Here is a 9793-nt window from a genome sequence, read left to right on the forward strand (position 1 = left end):
CAGCTTGTTTAGGTCTTCTTGTAGTGTTTCGGCATCACTGTTGTTGGAGATTGTGAGGTATGCTATGGTGTCATCAGCAAATGTCTGACTGTTGATGATAGTCTTGACTGTAGATCATTGATGTAGTAGATGAATAGGCTGGGTCCCAGTACAGATCCTTGTGGTACTCCTGAGTCAACGTTGACCTCGTCTGATGAGACACCGTCTATTACCACTGATTTTCCTCCCAATTTGCCAGTTCTTGATCCAGTTGGTGGTTCTTTCTTCTATGCCGTAGTATTTCAGTTAGAGAGTGAGTAAGCTGTGATTCACTTTATCGAAGGCTTTAGCGAAATCTCCGTCTGTTTCCCATCTTGAAGATTTTTTGAGATGTCATCAACAATTTCGATTAATTGGGTTTCACGGGATCGTTTTCGTCTAAATCCGTGTTGTAGAGGATACAGGATGTTGCTATTTTCTCCATGATTCATGATGTTACGGGCTAGTATATGTTCCATTATCTTACAGCAGATAGATGGAAGTGAGATTGGACGGTAATTTTCTGCTTTTGTTTTTGGACCTTTCTTGTAGACAGGTGATACGTTTGCAGTACGCCAGTCGTCTGGGATGTTTCCAGTTAATTTTTGGAATATAAGCTGCAGCAGGGGTGCAATTTAAATGGCAAGTTCTTTCAGGATTCTAGGTGTAATATTGTCTGGTCCTGGTGCTTTATATTGGTTAAACTGCTGAAGAAGATTAGTTATTCCGTTTACTGTGATGTCAAATGGCTCCATTTTTACTTCTTCTTGTGGTCTTGGTTTCATTCGATTAGATGTTACAAATTCTACTTCTGTGAAGGTGTTTTTTTCAAAGAAAGCTGATTGGAATTGCTTGTTTAGTATATTTGATTTACTTTTGGAGTCTGTGAACAGTTTACCGTCGACTTTTAATGATGTTATTCCGACGTTGTCTTTGCGTTTGTGTTTTATGTACGTCCAGAACTTTTTCATGCCAGATCTAGGCTCATCCTCATTTGGAGTAACGATGTTGTCTATGTACTTCGAGTATTCTTGCCTTTGGATTTTTTGAGTATGGTGTTTCAGTCCGGTGACCGTTCTGAAGTCAAACTCTACATAGACAATATCATGGTCTGAGATGCCTGGGAGTGTTTCTGTGGTGATGACTGTGGTCTGTTGGTTAGGACCAAATCTAGGGTGTTTTCTAGTCGTGTAGGTTCCTGGACAATTTGTGTTAATGCGTTGCTATTCATTATATCCAGGAAGTGATTGTGAAGACCGACATATTGGGTATTTGGTTTCAATTTGTTGGATTTCCAGTCCCAACCTGGGAGATTCATATCACCTTCAATTATTAATGTTGCATTTTCGATGGTACATGCCCTAGATACTGAGTCGTCGAGTTGTATTAGGCTTTCTGCATCTGATACATTATGACGGTAATAGGAACCAATATAGATGTCTCCATTTCTTTTTATGATAATTTTAGCCCATACTATTTCACAATTTGTGTCCAACTCGGGTACTAATTCACTGTTGAGCTCCTTCCGGATGGCAAGTAGAACACCTCCACCAGTTTTGTTGTTCCTGTCTTTCCTGTGAAGTACATATTCAGGAGGGCAGATTTCAGAGTCCTTTATTTCCTTGTCTAACCATGTCTCTGATCCAATGATGATATCAGGTCTAGTACTGTCCAGGAGGTTAGATAGTCTGCAAAATTTGGACTTGATTGATTGGAAGTTTAAGTTCAGTATCTTTAAAGGAGTGTTGTTCTTTTGTAGTCCTTTTGTTCTAGTTGGTGTTGATGTATGTACAGGTTTTGTCTCAGGTCTAAGGTCTGGACTATGTGGTGGAATGTCTGAGATACTACTGTATGATTTGTTTGATGATTCCATACTAATATAGTCATGTAGGATGGTGCTATAGTTAGGGTTGTTGCATACAATACAGTGCCAGCTGATGTTTAAATCGGAATCACCAAGTTGATTATATGATTGTGTGTGAACTTCTTGGCAATTTGCGTGGTACCACTGATCGCAGGTCTCACATATGATACCTCTCTGTTCCCAGTCGACAATGTTATTTCAAGTTCCACAGTTATTTTCTCGTTCTGGTCCTGGGTTGATATGGATATCATTTGCATTTGTAATTGTAAGTAATGCCAGATATAATAGGGTTGTGGTGCTGAATAAATTCCCTTTATTGACAGTACATGATAGTCTTGATTTCCTATTCAGCAGTGATTGGACGAGAAATGTTTCAGTATTGATGCTTAGGCTGACTCTTACGAAGATGAAATTTGTCTATGTTGATTTTTTAACCTGTATCCGTTTAAGTTTTAGGCAGTAGATAGTGATGAACAGAAGCAGAGTTGATAATGTTATTTCAATTTTCATGGTTATGGCTTTTTGGATGGTTTGAGTGTATTTAAGTGAAGGTTGTTTCTAAATGTTGGTAACAGTAACTAGTAAAGACTGATAAGATTAAACTCACCTAGACTCTTTACTGCACTGGATTTTACTTCACTCTGGTGTTGCTGCAGAGCCAGTCAAGATGTTATTTTGTCTACGTGTAATGGGGTGATGAAGCTTATACAGAGTGTTTCTTTGTTTGGTTACAGCAGCAAGCATGGACTGATAAGATCAAACTCACCTAAGCTCTTTACTGCTCTGTCTGTTGTTGGTCTAAAACAGGGTCTGTAATTATTTTTCCTTTACATGTAGATGGACTGATTCTGCCTCGATGTTTATGTTGTAGCACTCACTGTAGGTGTCTAGTAGGATGTGTTTGCTGATGGCTAGACTGAGAAGTTTACCGGGATGGACACCGTCTTTTTGATTAATGGAGATGTTGATTGATTTTCTATATTTTCCAGGTTTAAGTTTCCTTGCTCTGAAGTAGTATTTACTGATTCGAATGGATGTTTTTGATAATCTACCGTTGAGTTGGAGTATGGTTATGGAGAGGATGGGGCAGTCAATACATTTTATTTCTGCACCAGGGTGTTTCAGGGTGATGGTTATCGCCCGCTCATATTGTTTAACTATTTCGTTAACTGTTTTGTTACTGGTGTGGCTGAGGCTGATGTATTTTCCTGTTTTGGTAGTAAGGTCGCATGTACCAGTCAACAGGTATAGTATTACGCTGTTGTGTCTTTTGATGGCCTTTTCTATTCGGACTTCAATGAGGTCTACTAGTTCTTTGGTTTTTGCACCAGAGATGCACCATAGTTCTGTCGGAAATTCATTTCTTAAACAAGCATTGCGTATGGTTTATTTACCCTTTACTGTCAGAGACAAGAATTGGGGTTGTATGTCTAAAACCAGAGGAAATGTGTGGTTGTCCGCAATATATTTCTTCAGTTTTGTCTCCTTCATTAATGATTGTTCGTAGGATGGAACCGGAAGTGATTTGGTTGTCAATAACGTACATTAAGTTTTCCGATGTTGGGTCTCAACTGACAAGTTTTTAAAGTACTGGGGTCAAAATGTATGATAATTTGATCGATGAGGTTTTAGGGGGAATAATGGTCAAATGTAGTGTATATAGATGAGGGTTTAAGGGGGAATAATGGTCAAATGTAGCGTATATAGATGAGGGTTTTAGGGGAAATAATGGTCAAATGTAGTGTATATAGATGATATAATCAAAGGATATCGTTGAAATCAGCAGATTTTTTCAGCTGTAGTTTTGAAAGCCGCCATTTTCCTGGGCATGCGCCGTTCTGTCGTCAGTGTTTGGTAAAATTACACGTAAAGTATCTACGAATAATCAACCATTTCACTTTCTTAGTAATTAAACGATGACACATCTTCAACATTTATAATTTCGTCTCGCAAACAATTGATTTACATGTAGTTTATAAATTCGCATAAAAAGTTGGTGAAATAACGAACATATTGATGTTTAATGGAATGCTTAAAAATATCCACGACCATGAATAAGTGTATGATATACAACTCTGTGTTCACTGCATTTTCTATTAAGGGGATACTGTAGTACGTTGTTTTGAGTGGCTATACTGGCGATTAGAACATGACATTTTGTTTGAACTCGAGACCGATAGATAAACCTAACACACCTTAACAAATTATACTACGCTAATATGTATAGAAACATTGTATTACTTTGCTACAGGTAAGTAGTAAAGTATTCTGTGACCTGTGCTGGTGACTTGTCATTCTGCATCGGACTAACCAATCAGAAAGAAGCTTTCAAAAGTCGATCATTTGACCACGCCCATACTGGCGAGTGCTCGATTTGGATTGTTCATGAACATCCCGTTACCAACGTGGATACGATAAATTGGGATTAACATTGACCAAATTCTTACATTTCCATGTCAGTATGCTCTTTGAGGAGATTTGTGCAAAATTCATACGACACATATGAAATGTTTCATTTGATTTCGGATCTTACTAGTTGCCTACACACGGATGGAACGAACGTTTCAGTAATTAAAGAATGAAGGGACAATGAATATTTATTATTTTGGTTAGAAACGGGGCGAGGCTTAAGTGCGATGGGTGGAGCTTAACACGATTGATTATGATTCTATCGCAGATTAGAACATGGTCCGTATCCAATCAAAACACGTGTTGCAAACGAATCGTGTTAGAATGTAAATTGTACGGGGTCAAGTCGGCGATAAATGAACTCGAAAGAAACATTTAATCTCTCTCTCTCTAAAAACAATTAGCCTTCGGCCACAAGCTAACCGAGGCGATACGCAGTTACAACAGCATATTTTATATAAGTAACTTCTGTTTGTTTATGTCTTTTGTAATGTATTATTGTTTCATGGTGACTGTTTTTCTGTTTTATGTTGTGATTTGTAAATTTTCATTGTTCCTGTCTGATAAAGGTGCAGATTGCCCTGAACATTTGACAAATTTCTTTGTCTGCACTGTGACATAAAGATTGTGTACATTTAATGGAATGGTTTGAATCAAATTATATGAGGGCAAGTCCTGAAAAATTTCAAGCTATATGCTTAGGAAAGAGATCTGTTGATATTTTTAAATCTTTTAATATTGGAAATGTAAAAATTGAGCAAGAAGCTGTAGTTAAACTCATCGGAGTACATTTTGACTCCATGTTAAATTTTGAATTTCACGTCTCCGAACTATGTAAAAAAGCATCACGACAACTAGCTGTTCTGAAGCGCTTAGGCAGTTTTTTGACGAATCAAGGTAGGAGTGTGATATACAACTCTTTTATTGTCTCAAATTTTAATTACTGCCCTCTAGTTTGGCATTTCACCAGTATGAGGAGTGTTAAGAAACTTGAAAAGATACAAGAGCGGGCTCTTCGTTTTATCCACAATGATTATGTCTCCTCTTTTACTAAACTTTTAATATTGTCAAATGCAGATATTTTACATGTAAGAAGACTTAAGGATATGGGATGTGAAGTTTTTAAAATTCTGAACAAACTTTCTCCTGATTACATCCATGATCTTATAAAACTTAAGTCTTCAAATTATAAACTAAGACAGGAGAATTCAGCAGAGGTGCCTAGGGTTAGAACAGTTAAGTTCGGACAAAACATATCTTTCACATTTGAGGCTACTATGGTGTGGAACACTCTCCCAAATGAGTTCCGGAAGGTAGACAACTTTCCGGGTTTCAGGAGAATGATCCACACCTGGAGTGGACCCATCTGTAGCTGTTCAATCTGTCGCACCTCTGCTGACTGACTTTTAACCATTTTAGTGTTAAAATCAGGTTTAGCATTTTTAGGTAAAAAGACTGTGATATAAATTGCTTGGATTAATATAATATTCTATGTATTGAATCAAATTTTACTATTTATGTTACTATTAGTTTTCTCTCTAAATCTTATTCTTCTTTACTACATGAAATGCTGGTTTTCTTAATCCACACTATGTTACTGTATATCATGTCAATTTTTACCCTTTGCTATATTAGCATGTATGTATAATACACTTGTATAGATTACAGATAGTGTTTTAACATTCAGTGTAGAAACACATCGTTCATAAATATGTGTCAAACCTCTGAATTTTATATAAAAAAAACATAATATACATAAGTGTCAAGCCTTGTGATAACATTAAAAAAAATATTGTGCAATTGATTCTAACTTACATGTGATATTACCGTGTATTTATCTGTAATGAAAAAATTGTCTAATATGTTATTTATATTAACTCATTACTACTAATACTATTACATTATGTTATTGTTATTTTATATACTTGTGTTTGTCGCAATAATAGCTCTCAAGAGCTAATGTTCCATGTTGATATGTTTGCGACTCTAAATAAAGCTTCTTGTATCTTGTATCTTGTTGTTGTTATTACTTCTTTGCCCATATATCTATTTAAGCAATACGCATCCAACCAACATTTGTTTGTTCGGATCCAGTGCCAATATTGGATCATCCTGTCGTTATTACTTATGAGACATCAATATATATATAAACAATATATAATCTATTACAGGTTGCGGTACTGGATGGGAGTTATAACAGCGGCCAAACTTTGGAATTCATAAACTGTTCAACGAGCGTGTGTGTCTCTGCGGGTGTGTATATGAATATATGTATAGGCCAGTCACAGACAGGATTGCCTCAGATTGGTCTTGTGTATCTGGTATTACTTTCGTAGAAGTCCAACAACATGCATCTTCGTCAAGACATAAACTTCTTTTGGAAATTTTCACGTAATAAATAATAAAACTGCAGAATCGCAAATATTGTGATTTTAAAGAGTTGTTCATGAACATATTTTTAAAACCCCATTTCAGGCCTCTAAAATTTGAACCTGTGACATGGAATATTTACACTATCATTAAACAAGACACCCCCGCTCTATTCGTATTCAGATCCGGTAACAAAGTCCTGGATGCGGAGCAACTTAAAGATCAGGGATGTCTGAACGCCCCAAAATATTCGCCACCAGGGGTATCCCTTCCCCTGGGATGGATCTACTTCAGGAAGAGTGTGACGTCACAGTATGGCCCCACGCCCGTATCATCAGCCACGAGGAGTTGGAGGAGAGTGTGGTAGGAGTAGATGGGATTCTCTGCCACTATATCAACAAAATTGATGATCACATTCTAGACGCGGCCGGTAAGATGTTATCTGATATTTTGTGATCTCCCGTAAGTGCCTCTCCAGAAAATCGTACCTGTACAGCCCTTTTGAGTGGTGATAAAAATATGCCTTGGCTGTATCTTATACCGTAGGTCAGTATATGTACTTACTACAGTCGATTTGAACTGGTTCTAATATGAAGTTGAAAGATTCCATTGGTTCCGACCTAATTGGTCAGGTTGCTATTTTCCGTGATAAGTTTATATCACACATATAACTATACTGGTATAAGACACCCATGTCAGATATGTGTAATAAAATTCATGTAATATCATGTCACTCAATGTGTATAGTACGGTGCATATATGTCACATAACAAAGTTTGTCACACAAATGAATATTTAAGGATAAATAAACTTGTGAAGGATCACAACTCCGATAGATCGACAGAATAGCACCGGAAATATTATTTGTTATGTAAAATACTTCTACTCCGCTTAACTGTTTATATTTCTGTGACTTTATTCAAGTTTAAAGATTGCACCTCACGTAGATTTTTTACTTGCTGTACAGTTACTGAATTTTGACATTCAGGTCCAAATCTCAAGGTCGTTGCCACGTTTGCTGTTGGATACGATTTAATTGACGTAGAAGCATGTCATAAGCGTAATGTCCGAGTTGGTCACACTCCTAATGTGCTGTCTGATTCCGTGGCCGAACTAGCTGTGGCCCTGATCCTGGCCTCGTCACGTAGACTGAGACAAGGTAACCGTATTAATTGTCAGATAGTTTAGATAACTCACATGGCCGTGACGTCAAAATATTAATGTTCATAGATAGTTTGAATGTCAGCTAGTAACGACACATACAGTTGCTATATATAACGAGCTTGTAAGTGCCAATTTATTCATGTGTTACAAAACGAAAAGATGCAAGTAAGTTTTGGACCATTCGCATCTTAGTTTGAAAATATTAGGAATATTCCCATATAAGTCCCAAACCTACGTTCATATAATTGATAATCAAAAACAGATATTTTTTTAATAAATTCATTTTTATGAATTGTGAAAAGACCAAATGGATGCAAATACCAAAATGCAATTCTTATCAAATCAGACATAAAACGTCAGCAAGTGTTACCATTAGCAACCTGTATGAGATTTCATTAACAGTTGGCAATCTTGAAATAAGTGAAGAAGAAATGGAACCAATTCATCCTATATTCTGCGAATTTAATAGAGCAAAACACACGTATATAAAGCAATAACGAATAATTTGACTTTGTCTAAGCTTGACAATATATAAATTAAAAGAAACGATATATTTCTGTCATATAAATATCTTTTGTTTGTTCTCAAACTGACGATAAGGAGGCGAATTTACTACCTTCTTGGTAGACAACATATGTAGTAGCAAAAGAAAATATGGAAAAATAATGTTGTACTTGAAGGTATGGCTGCCATAACGAATGGCCTTGCAGACGGTAAGTGGGAGAACGGCCTTTATCTCTGTGGGCCTGAGACCAAGGGATCAACCGTAGGGATCGTCGGTCTAGGAAGAATTGGTCTGGCAGTCGCCAGGCGTCTGAAGGGATTTGATGTCGCCAAGTTTCTCTACTATGACGTTAATGAAGTCCCTTGGGCGGCAGAAGTCTCTGCAGAGTTTACATCGTTCGAGAAGCTTTTAACTGAATCAGATTTTGTTGTGGCCTGCTGTTCCAGCAACACTGACAACTGGGGTTTATTTGACAAGGCGGCTTTCAAGAAGATGAAAAGTTCGGCTGTGTTTGTTAACGTCACCCGAGGAGTACTGGTCAATCAGGACGACTTGTACGAAGCCTTGACTACTGGACAGATCTTTGCCGCCGGCTTGGATGCAACAACTCCCGAACCGATTTCCAAGGACCACCCACTGGTCAAACTGGATAATTGTGTCATTTTGCCACACATTGGAAGCTCCACAACTGCCACAAGAAACACCATGTCTATCATGACAGCAAAGAATATATTGGCCGGCATAAAAGGAGAGCCCCTAGTTCAGTGTGTAAAGAATAACGAAAATTAATAAAGAAACATTTTGAGTATGTTTACAGATTGTTTTTGTTTTGTATGCATGATGCACGTTACAAAGTCCATATTTATCCGAGAACCAAATTTTACCAGTTTCTTATTTTTGTTTTGTTTTGTTTTGTTTTGTTATAGTGTAATCCTTTGCTTGCGGTACTCATTTATGAGCCTGACATTTTCAGACTTTATGTTAAAGGATGAAACGAAGGGAAATTAAAACCCGAAAATGATACAAGTCATCCTACAGTTCCATTCCGTAACCCACAACGCTAAATCAAACTGAGGTAGGATAGGATTGTACGCTTTAAAAACCTGCCCGAGTCTGTTTTTTACCTGTAAAGATTCTAAACTATAACCAGCTTGATACTGGCATTCTGACATGAAAAAGATACATGTGTTTTATCTACCTAGTGACAGACAGCCCTAGGCGTTTTAATTCTAAAAACGTCACGTCAGAAAGTGTTAGGGAATAATAATCTATCACTCTTGTGTGATTTCGACAGATAAACTTCAACCCTCGGGATAAGGTTTTCGAAGTTAAGCAGTCGACAAGACTTTGTACTAAACCTCAGAAATCTTGCTTTGTATTGTTATGGTCTACTTCACACTGAACTGACTGATTCTCAACGATCTCAATTATCTGTTATGTTGATAACGACCTTAACTCAATGA

General features: G+C 37.2%; 1 protein-coding gene across 1 annotated transcript; it reads left to right on the plus strand.

The window, feature by feature from the left end:
• Positions 1–6829: 6829 nt before the first annotated feature.
• LOC110441392 (glyoxylate reductase/hydroxypyruvate reductase-like) lies at positions 6830–9142 on the plus strand. Its single transcript, XM_021484514.1, has 3 exons — positions 6830–7091; positions 7650–7820; positions 8506–9142. The coding sequence occupies exons 1-3, from the start codon at positions 6890–6892 to the stop codon at positions 9117–9119; spliced, it is 987 nt and encodes a 328-aa protein (XP_021340189.1). The 5' UTR covers positions 6830–6889; the 3' UTR covers positions 9120–9142.
• The last annotated feature ends 651 nt before the right edge of the window (positions 9143–9793 follow it).

Source organism: Mizuhopecten yessoensis, unplaced genomic scaffold (assembly GCF_002113885.1).
Source record: "Mizuhopecten yessoensis strain PY_sf001 unplaced genomic scaffold, ASM211388v2 scaffold715925, whole genome shotgun sequence".
Classification (NCBI taxonomy): Eukaryota; Metazoa; Mollusca; class Bivalvia; order Pectinida; family Pectinidae; genus Mizuhopecten; species Mizuhopecten yessoensis.